Raw genomic sequence first — 23,966 nt, 5'->3', positions numbered from 1 at the left:
TGATACTGCTTTTGTTTCTCACACTGCCCAGTGTGAAACAGAAGTACTCAGCCAAGTTATAATGACCCCAGGGTGCCCGGGTATATTTTTGAATTTTAATCTCTGATACTTTTTTACTCAGTGATGCTGCAAAAATGCTCTTTCTCAGATAGTGTTAGAATTTCAGAGGATTTGTTGAAATATATGTGTTTAAAATTGAGTTCCTGATTTTTACATTTATACCCAGCTGTTTGTTATTCAGTTCAGCCATCAGCATCTGAGTCTCAATGGACCGTGTAATGTGCAGCTGTAGCCAGATGTAATGCTTCCTCTCCCTAAATGTTTCTGTTAGAAGCTTAGAGAGGCAGGCTAAAGACTGCTGATAACCATGTTGCCTGCATTAATTTACTTTCTGGAGCTACACACATTCAGCTTGGCAATTTTATTTCATGACCAACAAACAGAACAATGTTTGTGATATCCAACCCTGGTAGTGATGTTGACACTGTGGTATATCAAGTCTATCTACATTGATATGAAAGGTACTTGTACAGCTAATTCAAACTGCAGGAGGCTGTCTGATCTGCATGCGTAAATACTCTAGAAGCAAGCTTATACTTAAGAAATATCAGCCAGGATTCAAATCAAACGTTTGCCTAGCTTAAAATAGGTCCATAAACTAGTCTCTTAGGCAGAAAGTTTCTTAGGAAAAATAATTTCAGGATCATTTCTCTTTAGCCTATGGTCAAACTTTGATTCTAATTTGCATTTATTATTCAAATCTGTGTTTCCTTTTGTATTTGTATGATGTATCATTATTTAGAGGCTACAGCTTCTAAATTTAATTACTTCCCTTCGAGACTTTAAATTGAGGGCAGCTTCTATTAATTGTTAATTACTTTCTTCCGCCATTTACACAGTAAAGGTACAGTTACTAATTGAGGCTATGGACTGTAGGATGACAAGAGGTTCCAGTATTTACCTTTCTATGGGGACTGATTTTTATTTCTCTAATCTTGTCTTTTATTAAACATAGAAGTAGACATTCCACTGATATGTTGGCCCTTCCTATAATCCAATGTTACATATCCTAGATAAATAAATAGGAATCATATTTGGCCCTGTGTTGCCATCTGGTGGTGTTTTGCTCCCTTTTGGCCTCCTTAGACCAAACTGAAGGGAAGATGGTATCCCTGGATCTGTTCCATTGCTAGTTTTATCCCATGTTCTCTCTGGGGATTTACAAATAGCCTTGCTTCCCTCTGGTTATCAAGGGAAGAAGCATCAGTATGGTCTGGTGCTTTTTGTTTTAATGTCATTAACCTATTTGTTGTATGTCTTCCACATATTTGGTAATTTAGACTATGTCCTTAAAATTCCTTACTTGACCTCTCTGATGTGATTCTTTTTCTGATTATCCTTCATTCCTCCCAAGTCCTTATTTCTTCTGCCTTCCTGACTGTAGGCATCCTGCCTTACTTTTTGGCTCTTGGTTTGTCCTTCTCAACCTTCCCCTTTTAGAGACTTTATATCCTTAGGTACCACGTGTAGGTTGAAGGGCACTTTTTTAAAAAGCTAGTTTTTAACATTTGATCTTTTGTTTTTATCTGGATGTCTACTGATGAGCTGTTTCAGAGCCTTGGAAGCCTGGGCTGAGTCAATTATGATAGGTAATGGATCTGTCTGCTCAGTGACTGTCACAGCCTGAATGCTCCTGCATTGGTCACAGTCCTGCTTCAGCAATGTATTAAGAGTGTACTGAACTTCACTCAGGGGTGTATAATTTACTGAAAGAACAATAAGAGTTATTTATTCATTTATGAGACTCAGTGTTTCACAAGAAGAAGTTACTTCATGGCCTAGCTTGGGCTATTTAGCTTGTTGCTGACAATTCAGTCTTCACTTTAAAATAGGTTTGCAGTAATACTATAATCAAGAGGGTAAAATATATCTTTAAAAATTAGGATTATGTAAGCTGTCTTCCCCACCCCTTCCCCTAGGCCTGGCACCAGGGAGGATTCTATACTTCCAGCCTTCTGGGCCAACAGTGAGCTAAATCTACATTGGGTATTGCCTGGTTTTTGTTTTATACTTTCTGTGAATTGGAATGTTTCTGCGCAGGGAAGTGAGGGGACTAGGTGCCCTCAGTTTGACCAAAATATAAATAAGTTAATTTTGCCATTTTCATGGATATTTCTCATACTTGGCTGCTGGTGAGTGAATGAACTCAGGAATCCAGAGAGCTGGCCCAGATTTGGCCTGATTGAGCCTCTGCTGGTAACAGAATGATGAACTAGTGCCCTGCTAGTGATAGTCATTTGGGTATGTAACCCTTAGGGCCATTGTCCATGGCTGTTCAGCCCTTAAAGCCAGTGCCAATTGCCCTTTGCTGTTCCTAGGAAAATAGAGATAAATTTTCAGGCATCTGTGGACCCAAGGTTTAGAAATCCCTAACAAGTTCTTGCTAGAAGTGCATGCCAGGCCTTGTCTTCTCTGTTCCTAATTTTTGGGGGATTTTATGAGCCTGTTTGGGGACTCTTCATGAGCCATTTTTGGGACTTTTTGAACCACTCTGGGAATTCATTGAGAGTCAATTCAGATTTCAAGATTCACGAGCCATTTTTTTGATGAGGATGTTTGGAGTTTAGATTTGTGGTCAATGTTTGAGAGAGACAATGAGAGGTTAGAGACTTGAGTGTGTTTGGAGATCTCTGCTGTGATTTCCATGGTAATGGAAATAACTTGGGCTACTTCAGCACTCCCTAGAAAAGTTTTGGTAACTTGTGACTTAGAAAAAAATGATTTTATTGTGATATAGTATGGCCTAGAGTCCCAGCCAGTAACAGTATGGGTTTTTGTGTTATGGTGTGGTTCTATTCCATAGTCCCATATTTTTAATTTCTCCTTTATATTTCTTTATAAAGGTGGCGAGCAAGAAAATACTGGGCAGTAGTTTGAATTAAAGCAATGGCAAAGCAAAAAGTTTATTTCCTCATTATTGGGAATCTTAGGTTCATGGCAAAAAATAAGTGATATTAGTTTGTAGTTTTTATTAGATTTTTATAAGAGTATTCTTCAGTCCTTGCAACTCTAGGTAGGTAGCCATGTAAAATGATAAAGATACCATGTCTGGTAGTATTGAGAGGCAGAGGAGCCAGAGCTTGCTGTGTGTCCCTTTGTTCCCTCGGAGGTGGTTGCCTCTAGGAAGAATAATCCACACACCCGCAAGATGAGCAGGGGTCAGTGCTCCAGGCAAGGACATTTGAGAAATGACTTGCCTTTCCCCTTTCCCTCCCACTTCCCCTACTCCTTTAGACATTTTCTGCCTATTTCACAGTATCAATTATTTTGATATTGTGATTTTGATTGATAATTTTGATTCTTATTTACACTTTCAGTTTTTCACACCAGGGAAACTATTTGGTATTTACACGTGTGTCCTATTTATTTCACTTAAGAGTATGGCCTCAATGTGGATCCAATTAGCTATAAATGTCTCTAGTTTCTCATTCTTTATGGCTGAGTAATACTCCATTTTATAAAAAAAAAAAAAACCCACACACCTTCTTTATCCAGTCTCCAGTTGATGGGCAATTGGGCTCTTTCCAAGTTTTAGCTATTACAAATTGTGCCACTATAAACAAGGGTGCACATATATCACTGTGGTATAATGTACCAATAAACTGAACTAAAAAGAAAAAAAATGAAATGGCTTGCCTATTCCCCACCTGTACTTGGGCTGTTTTTGTGGAGTCCTCTTGTATAATCTTTAGATTATATTCTTAAGATGAAAATGCTTCTGAGAAAGAATACATCTAAAGTGATTAACACTATATTATATTGGTAAGTTGTGCCAGTAGAAATATGTGGTATACAAATTGAATGGTATTTCAAACTGTTGTGCTTATTATGGTTTGGTTTTTTTTTGGTACCGGGGATTGAACTCCGGACCTTGCGCTTTCGAGGCAGGTGTGGCGCCACTGAGCTAAATCCCCGGCCCCATTATTAAATTATTGACACAGAATGATTGTTGATTTAGGCACTGTATGAAGAAAATCCTATCAGAAAGTGATTACTCTAGAACCAAAATGCATCAAAAGAATACTAGTTACGGTACTTGGATGGTGGGAATGCTGACAAGATTTCTGTTATCAGTCAAATACTATGAAATACACAGCTATAAAAATGAATTTGGGAATTAAATGTAGAACATCTATTTCAGCACTGATTTTGTATGTGTTACACTGAGTTTATTAATCATACATAAATTATAAAAGAAGGTAAAATAAAACACTCTTAAGGATTATGATTTTTAAATGTATTATATAACCTTAATATAAATATTCTGCCTAAAACTATTGTAATGTTTGGAACCTTGCATATGGGCTTGGAAACATAACTAGTTTAAAATATACTGGTTGGGTTCATTTTTATTAAAGTATTTCTGGAGCAGTGAACTTATTAAATATGATTTCACAGTTTAAAAGTGGAAAATTTTACAAATTCTTTGAGATGTAAGAGGGCTGGGACCTTGTGTAGAAAGCCAACCCCCTTGTCTTCTCATTTCCTCCCTAACAAGCACCCTAAACTGAGTGTCTGTGTGTCCATGGTGTCCTAGACATGTGTGTGCATGCACATGTAGGTCCATACCACTTTCTCATGGCATTAACTGTCATGACAGCAGCATCATTCCAGTCCTGTGCAACCACTCTCCCTTAGTCCAAAGGACACTGACAGTAGAAACCAAGACAAAGTGAGCCTTGTGATCATAGCCCCTGGCCTTCGACCTGCCACTGAATAGGTGCAAGCACATCAAATGAGAAAAGAAACAAAACAGATAATAATGCAAGTAAGAAAATGAAACCGAGCAAATGCTCAGGGAGCACCTCCTATATGCTAGCGTTTAGAATGTAGAGACAAAAGGTATGTCGCCAAAGCTAACATCAGCACCTTTTGAAATATTCCTCTTACCTACTCCCTGTGTTAGGTAATGTATTCAGACTGAGGGCAGAGATTGCTCAAGTTAGTGCCTATTGAAAGTACCATAAAACTAGAACTCAGAGCTTAAACTGTGCGCTTATTTTATTTGCCTCAAAAGACATTTTGCCCATATATGTATTTTATTCTTTTCCTGAGCTTTTTAAGCTTCTGCATGCACAATGATTGAAGAAAAAAGTCGTATAGTCTGTTTTAAGTTCATTTAAAGCCACTTGTTGGAAGGTATGTTAAGTGTGCATCACAACTTTGATCATTGACATAGGAACTTGATTATCTATTTTTAAGGCTAATTTTATTATAAAATAAGGAATGAATTGCCTCCAAAGATATGGAGATAATTCAAAACAAGCATTAACAAGACACAGACTGTTTTAGAGAAGAAACAAAATAAGTTCTCTTTTATAAACACAGTCTTATGTTTACTCTTGATAAGATCTTAATCTATGATTTTTACATCTGATAAACTGCATCATATAATAAAAGTAACATTAGTTTATAGAAACTTTGAAGGTATAATTTGTATGGATTTTAAATTTGGAGCAATCGAACTCTGAGTCACCAGGAAAACCCTGTTTTGTGTTATATTTCCTATGCAGCAACTTATTTTGTGGCAGTTATTAGTTTCTCTCGTCTGCTCGGTTGCTCCCTTTTTCATAGAAACTGATTTTACGTATTATTCTTTGCTTCAGCAAATATTTTTGATGCCTACCTGTGTGCCAGTTACTGTTCATGGTGGTGGGGAAATCCAGCATCTTCAAAGTTATATTCCCATTCATAGAAAAGATATTTTTTTACTTCCTTTCTGTTTCATGAGTTCTCTTCTGCAATCATTTCATCCTTCTGCCTCTTAGGGTTTTCCATTTTCCAGGGCTGTATTAAGCTTCTGTTTAACTTTCTCTCTCTGATGGGTTGTTTTAACTGCTGTTGTCTGGCCTGCCACTAAGTATCCTAGTCTGCTCAGACTACTGCTAACAAAGTACCATAGACCAAGTGGCTTAAACAACAGACATTCATTTCTCACTGTTCTGAAGGCTAAGAAGTCTAACATCAGGTACTTACAGATTTTGCTTTTTTTTTTTTTCTGGAGTGGTGATATAGGGGGAATAGATATAACTCCCAAACCTATTAGATATCTGAAATGCAAGTTTGTGTTTTTTAAAATCAAAGAATGAATTTTAGGAACAATGGATGTTAAGAGTAAAGAAAAATTATTGAAATAGCTTTTGTCCAAGAGAGACAAAAGGGGGACCAAAAAATGGGTTGCCCCTGCCCACCCCACTTTTTAAGTGTTTTATTTATTTTTTGGTACCAGGGATTGAACTTGGGACCTTGCGCTTGAGAGGCAGGTGCTGGAACCACTGAGCTAAATCCCTGGCCCCAAAGGTGTTTTAGATAACAAAGCCATAAGGTAAAACAGATACAAAATAAAACAAAACTATAAAATCCAATAAAAATTTACAAAATAGACATAAGGTAAAACAAAACCATAACCAACCAATAAAATTACAAATACAGTCTCCCAAATAATATTAAATAAAAATAAAAAACAAGTTACATATAAAAATTTTTCCATTTAAGATATCAATCACTGTTATCTCTAAAAAAAAAATAAACACACCTCTTTTTTTTATAATGCTAACCAATAAATGTGCCTCAGTTGTTTTTCATGTTAGCTCCTCACTGTGTTGACTGCTAAAGGGCTGATAATTTAAGAAATGGGGCCTTGAGGGCTGACACCTTAAGGGGCCGCCCTAACTACCTACAAAATATCTAATTAACTTACCTATTTATAATAGTGGTACTAGGGATTGAACACATTTCATTGTGCTGAGCTACATCCTCAGGCCTTTTTCTTTTTTGGTACCAGGGATTGAACTTGGAACCCTCAGCCCCTCAGGCCTTTTTCTTTTGTTTTGTTTTTTTGAGTGAGGATCTTGCTGAGTCCCTGAAATGCCCAAACTGTGCTCAAACTTGGAATCCTCCTGCCTCTGCCTCATAGAGTGTTGGATACCACACCCAGCCATCTTTGGCTCTTGATGAGTGCTCTCTTCCTGATTTGCTCTTCACCTATAACCTCATATGTCCTTTCCTCTTCTTATAAGGGAACTAATACCACCATGGGCACTCTACCTTGGTAACTTCAGCTAAACCTAATCATCTCCCAGAGGCCTCATCTACTGTCACACTGAAGGTTAGGACTTCAGCATATGCATCTGAGGGGGTAAGGACACAAACATTCCATCCTTAACAAATAGTGTTACTATCAAGACATAGAATCAAATCTGCACGTGAGAGAGAGAGGGAGACAGACAGGGAAACTGCACTCCTAGTAGGAAAGTGATAAGATGTCAAGACACATAGCTATGAATAATGATGTCTATAAACGTGTGCCTTCGGATTTCTCTTCCAGACTCTGAACAGGAGAGCTAGAGAAAGTTCCCAAACCCTCTTGTGTGATGAGGCTGAAAAAAATAACATTAAAGTGAAGACATAGATGGATTCAGGTTTATAAGACTTCATGTTAGCAATGACTTGTATTTCTTGGTTACTTCTCTCCACACATTTTAAATTTCTGCCCAGTCAAAGTATATGAACTTTTCTCATCTGGATTTTCAGACCGTTTTCCTGTAAAAATTACCTTATATATCTTTATATATCTAATAAAGTAATATAAATAAAGAGATGAGCCCCTTCTCATGCTGTTAACCCAGTAGGATAATCATTCCATCAGGATGTAGCCATTAATCCTTTAGGAACTGAATGCATCCTGGTGAGTTTATAGTATATACACTGATGTATTTGATATTTTTTTCTCTTAGGATTATTTGGATTTTTATATTGGTGCATTCCAATATAAAATTTCTCTAGATTTCTTTGTCTGGATTTCAGGTCCCATTATTATGTATCTTGATTTTACTAAAAAGATGTTACATTATGATCTACTCATTTGGGGGCACAGGTAGTTAGCTATGTGTAGAATTAGAATAGGCTGGAGTTTCTGTGTTGAACTATTTTAGCATGATCAGAATGTCAGTATTAATATGAAAGAGAAAGTTGGAGTCCTAGTGCTGTGTTGGTTTGTCAGGAGATTGCCAGATGGTCAGTTATCTGTTGTAGTAGAAGAAAATCTCATATTTACCCCTTTTCAGATTTCCATTATTTCTTCATTAGTAGACACTGTGTATAATGCAGAGCTTTTAAAAGCCTGGTAGCATTGCTCTGTATCATCATTCTTAGTTATATTTATTTTGTAGACGGATAGGTAGGGTACAGAAAGGAGGACTCAAGCCCAGAGAGTCATAGATGGACCCAAGGATAGAACTCATATCTCCTGAGTCATACCGTTTTTTTCTGCCATACTGTTTCAGGAAAACTGGGTAAGGGAGAGAGAGACAGAGACAGAGACCGAGAGAGGGAGAGAGGAGTTGCTCCTGAATTATCTATTTTCATTTTCTCATAAAAACAGAGCATTTGATTCTTTGTTCTCTGTGATGACATCCAATTGTGTGTTTGTAACCTCTGAACACCCGAGTTGAATAGCCGACCACTTTTGACTGTCAGTGCTTGTACGTATATTGGGCATGTCAAACTTTACATAGCCCAAACCAATTTCTTGATGTCCCTTCCCTTCTTTCTTCTCTTTCACTAAGTAGTAGCCAGCTTCTGAAGGCAAAACCTGATTCTTAATATCTCTCTCTTTTTTATTCTCCATATCCAGTTCATCAAATATTGGTTGGTTCTGTGTTCAACACATAATCATTCCTAGTCTGACCACTTCTGTCTCACTGCACTCAGCAAGACACAGACATCTCGTGGGTGGACTGGTCATATGACTCTCATCTCTCACCTGGACTTCAGATAGTGCCATTCCCCTACTCAGATCCTCAGTGGCTTGTTTTCAAACCTTGAAAGAAATTTAATGTTTTTAAAATATCCTAAAGCTGGCTGGAGTGTTGCACAGTGTTAAGAGCATGTGTTTTTACTGCCCGGGGTCCTAGTTTCAGTCCTCAGGGGCAACAAACCCAAAAGCCCCTGACCACCCCAGTCTTCTCAGACCCCACCATTTTGCTGTCTCCACTCTGCCTACATTGGCTTCTTTGCTGTTCTGTGGTGATGCCCACATGTTCTCTCAAGTTCTCTGTACTTGCTCTTCTCTTGGCTCTTAGCCCTCTTCTCCCAGTTGTTCACACTGGATTGTACCTCACTTTAAAGTTTCTGCTAGTATATCATATGCTTAGTTTCTCTTGTCTACTGAGTTTAAGCTCTGAGGGGCTTTGTCACTTTGGTTTACTGATATATTTGCTGGACCATTACTTAGCTCATAATAGGCAGTCAATAAATTATTGTGAAATTAACAGGTATTTTGAGAGTTTTCTTTTCTTGTCTGTTTTGGATAAAGTCTCACTATGGCTGGTCTCAAACTCCTAGGCTCAAGCAGTCCTGCCTACCTTGACCTTCCAAGTAGCTGGACTACAAGCGTACAATACCACACCCAGTTCCAATATTTTATTTCTTCTTCCTGGCATCACTCAGAGTCTTTTTGCTGTCAGCCTGTATTGGGTGAGCTTTTTTTAGTCTTTCATGCATTTTGCAAAAGACATCCATGTATTTTTGCATAAATTTGTGTAAGCCTTTCTGTTTTACAGTTTCTTCATATATAAATTTGCGGTAATGCTAGGCAAGTGCTTTGAGACCTCATTTGAAAAATGTTTTCCCCCCTAAGTACCAAAGATTATGATTATAATATTGTCATTTTTATAACTTAATCTGGTTTTAATACATTGTAACAGTATGGACCCTATTAGCCAAGTACTTGATAATAGTCTTTTATTATAATACCCTAGGATATAATATTGTAATGTAATAATATCTTATTACTGTAGTTTTACTAATAAGGATCTCACTTATATACACATACAGCTCTTGTAGTTTTATGAGAAATATAAAAGGGTAAGAATTCACTATTGAGAATCTTGTCTTAAACATAGAAAACCATAATACCCAAAGGAATATCAACAAATTGTGTCTATATTTTTAAATTGAACCTTTGTAGTTTAATTTATTCTTCTATGTTGCATATTTTTACCTAAAATTCTTATTTAAGTGCTTTTCAGCTCTTGCCTTATCTGTTTATTCCATTTTATGCAATTGCCAAAAATAAGGCTAATGTTAACCTTGCTGAAGATAATGTTCCAGTGTCTGCCAGTATACTAAATAATTCAAGAGCATATGAGGCAGTGGCTAAGAATTGGACTCTACAGTCAGTTTTACCTCGGTTTGAGTTTTAACAGTATATAAGTATGCTGTTTAATGCAGTGCATAACAATGAAACTTTCTCTCAAATCTTCAATTTCCTCACCTGTAAAATGGGATGAATAACCAGTTACCTCCATAAAGTTGTATGTGAATTAAATGAAATGATTCATATAAAGCACCTGACATATAATAAAATGCTCGATAATTGTTAACTGAAATTATTACTACTGTTATCTTAAACCATTCTAGCACTATGCTTTTAAAAAATACTTTGCTTTGGTAAAGTAATGCTAGAATGACTGTCAGGTAAAGAGTGGGAAAAGAGTTTAAGTAGAGCAATAAAATGCAAATATATTACCTCTGCATTCTACCCCAAAACTACCATTGAGAACCTTGTCTCTAAACACAAAATAACAAATATAACATAGAGACTCCCTAAAGGGATCATACTGTGTATATTTATAGCCAATTTAAAGAACAAAAATGGTTCTTTCTGTAGTACTTAGTCTGTCTTGGTCACCCAGAATACCCATTAGATTGTGTGTTCATTTGTGAGTTTACATTATTCTTTTTATCTGAGCCTGGAGCAGGGATGGAAGTGAAAGAAAGGGTAATTTGAAAGGCTCTGAGTTTGTTTTTAAAGGCACCAACTTGATCAGAAAGAGTTTGGGCATTCAGTGAGACTGACTTTGAGCTCTCTACAATTTTCACCTCCTTTATTTCTGCTGTTTTGTGTTTTCCTGGTTCCTCACCTAGGCTATAGGCCAGTGGTTCCCAAATCACTGTAGGGCTCGTTAAAACATCAAGTTCTGGACCCATCTACAGCCTTTCTGATTCTTTGGGTCCAGATGGGGCTGAGAACTTGCATTTCTAATAAGTTCCCAGGAGGTTCTGTTGTTGATGCTGCTGGTCAGGAAATCGAACACTGCTGACCACTGCTGTATGTGATTTGGATCTCTCCAGAGTGCTTGGCCTCGCCTTGGCACAGAGTATGCCTTCAATAAATACTTGTTGGTTCACTGCGTCTAATGACACCAAAATGAAATATAAAGGGAAGATAAAGTATATTAAAGTTCTCATTAGGCGCACCGCCTGATTCTCATTAAGACTGTCCTGATTTCTTTTATGTCTTGGGCATGAGGGCTGAGTGCTAATTTTCATGGCTTCTGTGGTCCCTGAAGTACTATCATTTTCAGTTACTCTGATGTTCTCATTTACCCCTTCCTTTCTTGACTCATTTTACACAGAACACTAATAGCCAACAGAGCTCTGAGGACTAATATGTGCATGAGAATTCCTGCACTTTCCACAGAGTTATTCCAAATCCCTTATCATTAATATCATTTCACTAGGTCTTTCCATTCAGTTAGTGTGAAGTTGAAGCCCTTATCGTGTTGCTTCATTTTTTAAAAATTTTAAATTTGATTGTAACAGACTCCACTAAGCTAGTTTTTGATTGAGTTACTGGGAAGGAGGAGCTTAATAGAGAAGTGCTGGAAAACAAATTGGACTTGTAAAGGAAGGATTGTTTAGAATTATTATATTGCCAAATTCATTGCTTAATTCTCTCACATTTTTCTGAATGTGAACACTTGGATATTTCTTCACCAGAAAAGAATTTTGAGGGTTTGTTTTGTACATTTTTAAAACTCTTCATATTTAAGCATTTTAGAGGAAAGTGGTATTTTCCTTAATTAGGACAGAAAAAAAGCAATCTCTATAAATTGCAGTTTCTACTAACCTATTACTACATACATGGGAATAAAATACTATACAAAAATAATTAACATATCTTTTTTTCCACTGAATTTCTGAATATAATTTCAGTCTACTCACAGGCAACACATGAGTTTAGATTTTTAATGTTTTCTGAAGTAGGTTCCATGGAACATTAGTTCTATGGCTGAAAAGGACTCTGACAAAAATAAAGTTAAACCTAGTTAACCTAGAGTTGACGAAGTTAAACAGGTATCTTCAATTCTTTACTTCAGGACTGTCAGAATCTTTAATATGACTATAATGATCTGTGGTTAGGGAAGGGGAGATGTTTTCAGACCCTGTTTTTGGGAAATACTTTGTGAAAACCCTCACATCATATCATTTTTCTTTCCAAAAGAAGTCTCAGAGATATAGAAAATACCTCTTTTCTGTACAGATACAAAAAAGACAATTTTGGATCTTTTTCAAAGCAGAAAAAATCCTTTTGGAAGATTTAAAGGTAGTAAACAGATTCTTTGTTTATTAATTCAGTTACCTAAGACCTTAGTCTCAAGTCAGAATTTAGGAAAGGTATTGAATTTTTCTGGAGCATAAGCATTTTCTCCCTATATTGCCTATGTTTGAACAAAATGTTATTGTCTAATTCATCCAGTACAATGTTATTACCAAATGCCTTTCTAGGGTGAAATACTGCAGGGCAGTCATGGGTTTTTTTTTCCCTCTCCCATATGTCAACTTTCAGAATTATGGAAAACTCAACTAAATATCAATTTAACTCTCAGTCATTCATAATTTAAACAAGCTCATAAAGCCATCTATCCAAATGTAAGAATTGTTCCTTGCCAGTTTGTACTCTTTTCAGGTTCATTTTTCTCCTCCATCTCTCCTCCATCACTCCCTAAGGCCGTATTCCAGTTAGCAATACTCTGTGCCTTTAATGCCATTTTTCCCAGTCACTAGAAAATGTCAAGGAAGTACAGTTTGAACTGTGGAGACTATTAATCTCTACGACACTGTCAAAGGAAAGAGTAAAGTTTTATAGCTGCAGGTTATTAACACTACTGACAATAGAAAAGTTGACATTTTTCTTTTCTTTGCATTTGGACTCTTGCCTCTTCTATTTTTTAAATTGTCAATGAATGGAATATGATGCAGTTTTAGCTGTTTCAATAATGCTTATATAAAGTTGATGAGAGGTGAATCTAAACATTTTATGATCTGATTGTTAAATTTCTGAACATAGGGTTTTCTCAGTTACTTCAATTCATATACTTTTACTTTTAATTCCAGGGAGGTTATTTGTGACAGTAGATGATTTAGTGCCACCATTTCTTGTTTTCTTTCATCCCCACCTCCACCCCCACATAAGGACTAATGACATCTGGAAAGAGTTAGATCACCCTCATTTGACAGCAATATTATGCTTGTTAAGATCCACTGAGCTGTAAAAACACATTCTTAGAACATCTAAGGTAGAGTTAAGGAACACAGTCTTTCCCCTCTCTCTTCTTAAGGGATAATACAAACTTTTTAACTTGATATATTACAGAGCACTGTCATTTTCTGTTTTAGCCAATCTGGTTCATATTCACTGACTGTAATTACAAGTGTAGGTGTATGAATTAGTTGGTTTTAAAACGCCAAAGCTCGCACACACATAAATGTGTTGCATGTAAATGTTTCAAATACAGAATACCTAATTTAAGTGAATGACAGGAAGCACAACATCATTGAAATTGTCAGGAAAACAGAAATTAGATACTTCACAGCCTGGTTTTTGTCTCTGTATACTGCCATCAGGTATTAGAAGCCTGCTGAGAAGCTGCAAAGCATGTACAGAATTGAGTGGGATCTTGGGTGTAACCTATTACCATGAAAAATTGGCAAGAAGGAGATCACTTCTTGTTTTCTGCATGTTCTTATGTAACCTTGAACAAACTGTTGTGTTGGAAAAAAGAAAGTCTTTACTTTTCCCTTGCTGAAAGAAAATTGAACTTCGGCCTTCCAAATATTTCTGATAGCTACCTTTATTTATGTGGGTCCCTCCTTTGGAATGGCATTTCTGTGTGCTTTTCCTCCCCTCACAATTTTCCAAGTGTTGGATTACACATGGAAGTCTGGACTGAGTCTGAGGAACTTGACTTTTAGCGATATTTTATTTATTTGGAAAAGTACATGTGTTCAAGTGTGCTGGATTCTGTCAGCACTTTACTGCATTCTAATGTCAACAGGATTTTTACTAGACCAGATTCTCTGTGTCTAATTGTTTTACAGTGAAAATAGATGGAGGAGAGGTTAAAGACAGTCCGCGAAAACAGTGTGAACCAAGATCTCTGATTTTCTTTAGTCTGCGTCATTCAGTGGTACTTGTCATTCCCTTTCCCTTTGTCGTGCTTTTTGTTGTTGTTGTTGTTGCCTATTCTGTCCTTTACTTTTCTGATCTCTTGTTTTTCCTCAAAGTTTAGCATTTTGTGTCTGTATCTCTCCTTTTCTGCACTGCCCCATGCTTCCTGTACACACTTAGGCTCATAGAATTGGAAATAGGAAATATTCATAGAAATACTGTTTACTCATAATGTCTTGCCTGCTTCCTTAGGGTAATCTTTTTTTTTCTCCTTTGAGTGGGTTTAGAATGCACTGGATATTCTAGAGAGGAAAAATGCTGCACGGACAGTGCTAACAGAATGCATCTTCACAGAAGAAGAACATCACCAATATGGAGGGCTGGTAATGTCCTCTTGGATCTCTATTGTCTGTGTGCTTTCTCAAGGCTGTAATAAATATTTGCTGGTCAGACAGGACCACCTGTGGCCTGTCAGGTGCTCAAAGGGCCTGCAGAGGCAGGCATTACTTGAATAGCTTCATCAGGATTTGCTGCTCAACTGGGCTGCTACAGCTTTCTTGCTCCCTCTGGATTTCTTGACAAACTGGCCTCCTACTAAGGGCAGGGAACCGAATGGCAGTGGGAGGAGTTGATGAGCCACAGAAAATGTGGCTCGCTGAGAACAGAACATTATTTGTGTCCCGAACTCTTTGTCCCTGAAGTTTTCAGAGAAATCCAGTGTAACAGGTTTAAAAACATCCTGCTTGTTTTGATCTCTTTTGAATGGTAAAAGAAAATCAAACATTTAAAAATCATTAAATCAAAATCATTGTTTGGGCATTATGTTAGGCTTGGGCATTAAATACTACTAGGACATGCATGAGGTGATTGTCACTACTAACTGGCAGAAATTGGGGTGGGTAGAAAATGTATTAGCAGAACCTGGCTTTTTTAGAGCCCAGAATGTTGGGTTTAATTTGGTTCTGCTGAGCAGTACTGGCACTACTGGGGGGACCATTTCTCATTGCTATCATTGTTCATATTGTTCAGATTCTTCTTCCACCATTTTTTTTTCATCCTGAGTCAGGCACTTTTGCTATACAGCCTGTCTCCACCAGCTCTCATGGGCCCTTGCCTCTGCATCCCAACATCTCCATTCTTATTTTCTGGATTATTGTGCCAGCTTCCTATTGTACATCCATCGCCCCTCTATCTAGCAGACTACTTTGTTTTGCTAAAATGGGTCTGTGGACTCTTGGGGGCAAAGTCTGAAAAGATTTTATCAGTAGACACCTTTACCTTTTCTCAGAGATGCAACAAAATTAGTTTAGATAATATAGTTCTAAATTACTGTTACCTAACTTTGCTTGATCTAGACACCTAAGATTGAAAGTTTTTTCTTTTTTCTTTTTGCTGTTACCAAATTCTAGGTTGTTTGGTCTGAGAAATCACCACAGTGTAATGCCCACGTGTGTTTTCTTAGATGAGCATGATCATTGTTACAAGGACCATGAGTGCTGTCCTGAAGGTTATCAGATGGACTTTTACCATGTTCAGAACCAACCAATGCCATATTTAAAAACAGAAAGCTAGAATGGGGAAAAAATAAGAAACAAGACACATCATATAAAGGTACAAGTTCCCAATGAGAAATGTAATGTGTTGTATACCTAAAATGTACCAATAAAAGAATTTAAGAAAAAAAAAAAGAAGCTAGTTGCAGATAGAATTTACTTTCTGTTCTTTAATTATCTTGTGTTTATTGTAATTATCTCTGGATCTTAAATTTCTCTGACAGTAACCATAAAAAAATGCTATCTTTTATAACCCAAAGGGCTCTTTCTCTCCTCTCTCTCTCCCTCCTTCCCTCTCTTCCTCCCTCCCTCTCCACTAAAGGACTTGTTTGATGCAATTTGAAGAAGCAACCCTGTGAAGTAGATATCCTGCTATTTTGATGGAATTTTCAGGGGGAAACTAGGCTGAGAAAATGAAGTAAATATATTCAGGGGCTAGACCTAATAAGTCACATAGTAGTGAGCTTCTGATTTCAAAATTTGTTGACTTTCACACAGTGTTTTAGCTGCTCCATACTAACTATTGAGCTCATTATTGTCCTGAGGTAAAATTCCATGTTATGGTATTTAACTTGCCTATTGATTAGAGGCTGGGTTGACTTTTTGATAAATACTGTCTTTTTTTCCCATTAAATTTATTGGTACATTTTAGGTATACAATACAGTTACATTCATCATTGGGATCTTGTACCTTTATATGACGTATCTTGGTTCTTATTTTTTCCCCTTCCCCTGCCCTCCCTTCACCCCCTCCACCCTTCCCTATTTACAAAGACTTAGTTTCCATTTTTTTCCTTTTCTCATATTTTTTCTTTTCCCTTCTTTCCTTTCCCCTACCCCCCCCCACTTCCCCTACTCCTTAAGACCTTTTCTTCCTATTACACAATATCAATTATCCATTTTTTAAAAATTACAATATCAAGATTTAGAGGACATTACCACAGATTTTACAGAATTTAAAAGGATATAGAAAGCATATTACAGAAGTCTTTTTTGAAATAAATTGACAACTTCTATGCAGTACCTTGGAAGAAAAATTAATGAAACTGACTCTGGAAGAAATATAAAATTTGAATAGCACCTATTAAAGAAAGTATATTCCTAACTTGAAAACCTACCTATATGACAACAGCAGGCTCATATACATTTTAACTGATAAATTATATCAAACATTTAAAGCAGAAAACAGAAGGAACACTTCTCTCATTTTAGGAATCAACATTGTGCTAATACTAAAACTGGATAAAGATAATAGAAGAGAAAATACTGTCTTTTTTTGATAAATGTTATAGTATTAAGTTCATCATTTCAAAGAATTTTATTAGAAAAGTAAGTTAAATTCTCCCAGGGAGAGGAGACCTTCAAAAAGTTCAGTTTACTTACGACTTTAAATTATGAACTATATAATTATATGACACATTCTTTGGCTTTATCAGTTACTTTCCTAACAAAATGTCACACAACAGCATTCATTTTTTTTCTTGGATCAACTGATAGTTTTCCCTCAATAGACTATCTCTTCAGTTCAGTAGATGAATTAAGTTAAGAATTCAGTTAAGTAGATCATTCAGTATTTTTTGTGCAAAAAATTCTCTCCTAGGGCTGGGAATTTAGTTTAGTGGTTCTGCCACCTGCCTCAAAAGCAAAAGGTCCCCAGTTCGATCCCCAGTACCAAAAATAAATAAATTTTTTAAAAATAAATAAATAAAAATTAAAAAATTCTCTCCTGCATATTGCCATTGGTCTGCTCTTTAACCTAAAAGGTACAGCTGAGGAAATAAAATGTATTCAAACATATTTAGCATCACTTTGAACTATGTGTATGGATGAATGGATGAGAAAAAATCTTTTTCCTACTCTCTCATTTTTAGACTTAAAGGATTTTGTTTTTGCATCAACAAATTTGTCATTTTTGTTCCAATAAACATATTTTTCAAAGATTGAGTCAATTTAAATATTTATAGACATTGATTTCTTTCTGGTAGCTTCCTGACTATGTACATTTGGCGATTTTTTGTAAGTTATATTGATATTATTACTATTATGAATACTGGAATAACATTTAGTTATTTTGGGAAATAAAGAAAAATATCTCATTTTGATACTATCCAAACATAACCACAATTAACTTTGGTATATAATTGCTAATATCTGGAAAAGTAACAGATTCTTCAACTTATCTCTTCAAGTTATTAGGACTAAGATAATGTACATGAAACAGTATAGAGCCTGGAATATAAGTAGTCCTCAATAAACACTGATTATTACTGTAAAACTGGTGCATATTTGTATAGCACTGTAGAGTATTTATATAGGATACATAGCAATGCCCTTTACTCCATTATATTCCCTTCAACAAAACCTTCATTTTTTTCATCACTTTTTTCTTTACTAGCTCATTTCATAAAACACTGGAGTAAACTTGGTAATGCCCTTGTAGTCTGTAAACTGGTACTGATGGACATATGAAATGTGAAGGTCAGAAGAAGGTCAGAACAGGAGACTTGAGACCATTCAGGGAAGACTATAAGCATCCTTTTCTAGTGTATTGTGTAACATGCAAATCTATGGGCTATTATAGATTTAAATTATAAACATTACCATAATGGTAATAACCTACATTCTATGTATTTATAAATCATTTGTGCAAATTTCCTGTTGCCCAGAAAAACTGAAAAAAGATGAGAAAGGTATTAACACGTTACATATTTTTTCCTTTCTGTGTATTTTACTAGTCAGCATTGAATACAGGTGAAAGATACATATTCATAAAAAGCAAATAGATAGATTATTCATTTGTAGAATGCCTTTAAAAGTCCAGGTTGATATCTCCATCATTTAGTACTACCATCTCATCGTGGAGTATTTTATGAACAAGATCAAATTCCTGTTACTTCCAAGCTTCTGAATTGGAATGACCAAGAAAGAATGGTAGAAATATTTTTCTAATAAAATATGATCATTTTATATAGAATAGTTTTTTTTTATTTTAGTACTGGTGATTAAACCCAGGGTCTTGTGCATGTTAGGTAAGCACTTTACCACTGAGCTACACCCACAGTCCTAGAATTGTTTCAATAGAGTTTAATTTATATTTAACAAACAATTCAAGTTCATATAAGTACATTTTCTCCTTTCAAAGCTTTTTTTTGGTCATTCACATGCCCTCAGATTTCATGCACTGAGTGGATGAATAGGATAGATGTGCTTGATTTAGATGCTTATTAAACATTTATCCTAAATAAGATATTCTCTGAAATGGGATCATGAAGAGGAAAAGGTTTTGTTTTGTTTTGTCTTGTTTTTTTCCTTAAACATGACCTAATTTTGATCCCAACAGCTTTCCTAAACTCTTGATACCATCTGGAATGTGAGGCAGATCCAGTAGACTAAGTGCAAATGTGATAGCCACCATCTTAAAAGCTTTTACATGTGAATTTTTGCTTCTTTTCCCTTTTCCGCATCTGGAGTATCCCCTATCTAGCCATTTCTAAAGGTTTCTTTTCAATCCCAACTGCTGTATTATTTAAATCCCATATACAGCACTCACTACAAGCAATGCTCAAATCTGCTTTTGTATTGGAAAACAAAGCCTTAAAAGCAGCCAGGGGAGCCACACAGAAGAGTAGTGATTTTGTGACAATGTCCTAAATCCACGAAATGCATTTAGAAAGAGTTTTTGTTTGTTTTAGGCAGAATTGGTTTCAGCATGTTTGTCCATTGAAAATGCAGAATACTGAGCCTGTGTGTAGACAGAACTTCTGATGGAAATAGGAGATTTTTGTTACAGGTAGCAGTGTATGTACAACATAGTACCCTATATGTATTCCACAGTCATATAAAAATACTTTAATATGCATTTTATAATCACACAAATAGTTCATTCTACTTATAGAATGTGCCCTTTTATACTCCATCATATTTGTAGGACTAGTTCATAAATGAGGCATTGTTTCTATAGAAAATGGTTAGATGTTTTTAAAAGTAATGCCTCCCTTTTTAAAAATGCATAACTAGGAATAGGTAGCTAACTAATAGCATGCTCTGTAGTTTGCAACCAATCAGGTAGTGATGATTTATTATGCCTATACAAGATTCTCAACACTGACAGTCTCTGTACAAGATAAAGAGAGCTATAAGATGCAATTATAAGCATAAATTCCATAAAATGCAGTGATGATGCAAAGTGAGAGGGAGAGATGGATGTAATTGAATCTTGAACCTTATGTAGGAAGGAAGGTATTTGAAGTGATTTCCTATGAAGGGAGTTCAGGATTATAAATTTTAAAGGTAAAAATGAAATGTTTACAAAGAGTGCTGATTTATTTCTTGATAGAAGACTCACAAAACATCAAAGAGAAGAAAAGGTTGGAGGATTCATTTTCATTAAAATGGTAGACAACCAATTTTAGAAGCAGTGAAGAAGACACTAAGAGCCAACATTATAAACAAATCTTTTTGATTGATCAGTGCATTCTAATCAAAGTCTGAAAGAGCATAGATGTTAGAAAATAACTCTGTAAACATCAGCAAAAAAAAAAGAAATAAAGACATGAGACTGGGGGGTTTTATGCAGTGACAGGCAAGGCCTGCGGAAGGATAGTCAGGCACAAAACCCAAGCCCTCAGTTAAACGCATTTCTGGAGGGGAAAAGGGGAAGAATTACTGGAATGAGGGCTGGGGATTTAGCTCAGTGGTTCTGCCGCCTGCCTCACAAGCAGAAAGACCCAAGTTCAATCCCTGGTACCAAAAAAAAAGAATTACTGGAGTGAGGTGTCCAGTCACCTTCTTTCATATGGATTCTGAATCGTAGGCCTCTGGGGAGGCTGTGCTGGGAAGATTAGTGAGCAGAGGCTCTTGAAGCTCTGGTACCATCTGTGTAACAGGGAAAAGTCTGCCCTGATGAAAAATCAATCTCAAGAGGCAACAGATACAGTCCCTCAAAGAACAAGAGTTCCCAACCTGACTTGTGAGATGCCTTGGTAGCTGGTGTGAAATGTGCCCAGACCTGAGAGTACTGTGTGGGCCTCTGGGAGGTGGCCATTGTGGAGGGGAGCCTGCTTCTGTGGCCTCTCAAGCCCTGGGTTTCCAAACTCACCACCCCATCTTGTTATGCTGTAGCTCTGTGAGCTTAACCGTTACCAGAGGAAATGGTGATTCTATGAACAACTTACTTTCCAGCTTACTTTCACCTGGAAGAAAATTTTATTTTGCTAAATGTTAATGTGCAGGGCAAACATGAGAAAAAGGAAAACAAGTTAAAGACATGATAAATAACTACTTGCCATAGAAACTCTCACAAAGAAGCCCTGGAGGTGGCCTTGTGGGGGAGGATGCCATTTGTACAAGTGTTAATCCAGAAGAATGTTTGGCCTTTATGGAAACAAACCCTGATTATACACTCAAAGCCGTTGATATAGTAGTCTTTTCTTTCTGTTTTTCTCCCCTCTCTTGATGATGTACTTAAAAGCTGCCTTTTAAGTGTGAGGACACGATATAGTGATGGTGATTATCACTTTCTGATCTAGGAAATACAAGAGCCACAAGATGTTTTTGTTTACTAGCTTATCTTCCCAAACCCCAGCATCATTCCTTTAACTCATGTTATCAGAAAGATGTACTTTAAAATAATGCACCCAACAAGATTCTGACATTTGCTAGCAATCCACCACAAAGAACAATTATACTAAGCAAGGGAAAGTCTACTTTTTACAATTAGTGAAGCATGTTAAGTTAAATAGGAATTTTTCTTTTCTTCCTCCTTTTTTATTTTTTCCTGTCTAGGTTTTAAATTGCCTGGAAAGAAACAGTAGGCTGAGCAAAATGAAAATACTTTATTCCCAACCAAATGGGAATATGTTATCTGAAGGAAAAAAATAACTCTAAGTCTAATGTTAAAGCCCTCTCCTCTGGAGCCACTAGAAAATTTCACGTTTCAGTATAAGTTAAATGTGATGCAAAATATTATAAATAAAGTACTAGACTGGTTTAGCCTGAGCTCAGCCATGTAATGACCTTTTAAGTACTGCACTCTCCATAAATTGTCCTCCTATATGTGGAATGTATTCACCTGTAACTGTTCTCCTGTATGGGTCTTTGATGAAAAAGACTCGTTTTTAGGGAGATACATCGTATTTCTTCCCACTTCACTTCTGTTGGCTTTAAGAATTCTGCTTTAATACTACACTAAAGTATAAAGTGTTATTTTTCAACAGCCGATGAGAGCAAATTGAGTGAAGTGTTGTTTACTCACTTTATTTTGTATGTGCGACAATTAAGCTATAGTCAAGGTTAAAAGAACTTTCAGTGTCCTACACTATCCAGGAGTCTGACTCTCATTTCACACCACTTTCCCTTATATGACTTCTCTCTATCACATGGTGATGTTGTTTTAATGAGTTAGCTGGTATATGTATTCCATTCCTTAATTCCTGACTTTTTCACTTAACTTGATTGAAGGCACGTGACTATTTTAGAGTGGAGATTAATTTGTCTGCTTGAGTTTATGTGTATGTAGGACTTAATAATTTGGTCTGACTCAGAGGGAGGAGGGGATATTTGAGCCTTGTTACTAAGATAGAAATCAAATTACTAGGAGCACTTACTAAATAGGTACTCAGGGGAAATGGACTTTTTCTCATAATGAGGGAAAGTACAGTATTTTGTTTACACAGTGCAGCCCTTCTTAAGGCTGTGCCTGTTGGAGAAATCTAGTGAGATGGTGAAAACATCCCATGTGACTGCTTTTGCTTCCCTGCATCAAAGATTTTAAGGCTTCTCCAGAGTCCAAAGAAGAGTTGTGCAACTGCAATAAACTTATGGCCACAGACTCTAAGGTAACAGCAGTCAGGATAGAAGATGGGAAATGCACTGGCTTTCTAGGGACCAAAGGCAGACTTGGCCTCAGGCGTGTAAGAATGCCAGAATAGTGCTTTCACTTCAGGAAACTTAACTCTTTACAGACCCAGGCCCATTTTGTTGAGTATCTGAAAGCTCAGACATACAATACAGTTCCCATTTTCTGGCAGTGTGCCTGAATGAGAGAATAGAGCCTTTGCTTCTAAAATACTGGAGTTTATCTGATTAGTACAAGTTTCAGCCTTCATATGATGAAGCTTATCATAATAGATACAAACAATTGAATTGGCCGTAAGTTCTCTTTCTGGGATTCTTTTCATATAAAAGCTTATCTGAAATGCTAATCTTTGAAATTAGAGGCTAGGGCTCTAAATAGAAGAGGAAGAAAAGAGGGATATACATGAACTGGTGCTGTTGTCTGGCTTGTAAACACAAGAGAGCCAGGTATTTGAAGAGTTGGAAGTCCAGTTTGCTTATCAAATTGCTGAGCAGCCCTGTGATCTCTAAAGGAGATCAGCTAAAGTTGTTTTACTCTGCTGTCTTACCTGAGATAATGTGGAATATGCTTTGCAGCTTAATTTAGTTTGTAGGTACTGAGTGAACCTCACACAAAAAACTTTCCACTCACATAAGATAGCTCTGGGTACTCCACTCCCAGCACGAGAGGGGCCTTTGTCATCCAAAAGGCATTTTTGCACACTCCCTGAGAAGTAAGGTACCTACGTACCTACTATGTGCTAGGTTGATTATTATAATAAAATAGCTAATTATGGTAAAAATAGAACTTGGGTATGGTGAGTATTTTTGCATGGTGGGGTCTTAGTGTTTCTGAAGTTATTGCATTTTACAGCCTCAGTGTTGTAGCTTTAACTCTGCATCACCACTTTCACAATTATGGTGTCATCCTTCTCTGAGGTGCATTGAGATCAAATATTTAGAGACATGCATACTACATATAAAGTGCCAGCTGCCTGTCAAATATTTGCTCCCTACTGGAATCAATCTGTGAAGTGATTTGTAATCATTAACACATTCCTACCAGCTTGAATCACCTGTGGTACATGTGACTGTCCCATTGGGTGACTTGTACCACTGGTGGTACAAGCAGGTTTAATCACTTTTATCAGTGTTTTCACTAATAAAATTGATAAAAAGCTGCCCACTGGGACAGTCATGTATGTATCACCCGTGGTTCAATCCACCCAGGGGGTAACATAAGAACTACGGCCCCATTGTGAACGTGTTAAATGAGAGATGTT

The 23,966-nt window shown here is 36.6% G+C and overlaps 1 protein-coding gene across 34 annotated transcripts in view; it reads left to right on the top strand.

The window, feature by feature from the left end:
- Celf2 (CUGBP Elav-like family member 2) overlaps positions 1 to 23,966 on the top strand; it is an 830,356-nt gene that overhangs the window by 531,912 nt on the left and 274,478 nt on the right. The window contains exon 1 of one of the 34 annotated variants that reach the window (XM_087181285.1): positions 7,080 to 7,198. The exons of the other annotated variants lie outside the window; for them this stretch is intronic. Coding sequence (XP_087037411.1) covers positions 7,185 to 7,198 — 14 coding nt within the window. The 5' untranslated portion in view covers positions 7,080 to 7,184. Of the gene's footprint in view, positions 1 to 7,079; positions 7,199 to 23,966 lie in introns of those variants that run through there. 34 annotated transcript variants of the gene reach the window in all.

This window comes from Heterocephalus glaber, unplaced genomic scaffold (genome assembly GCF_053883595.1).
Source record: "Heterocephalus glaber isolate CG9 unplaced genomic scaffold, H.glaber_assembly_v1.0 deba00001472, whole genome shotgun sequence".
NCBI classification, from domain to species: Eukaryota; Metazoa; Chordata; class Mammalia; order Rodentia; family Bathyergidae; genus Heterocephalus; species Heterocephalus glaber.
The sequence above is the reverse complement of the archived record's forward strand: the minus strand, read 5'-3'. Positions and strand labels throughout refer to the sequence as shown.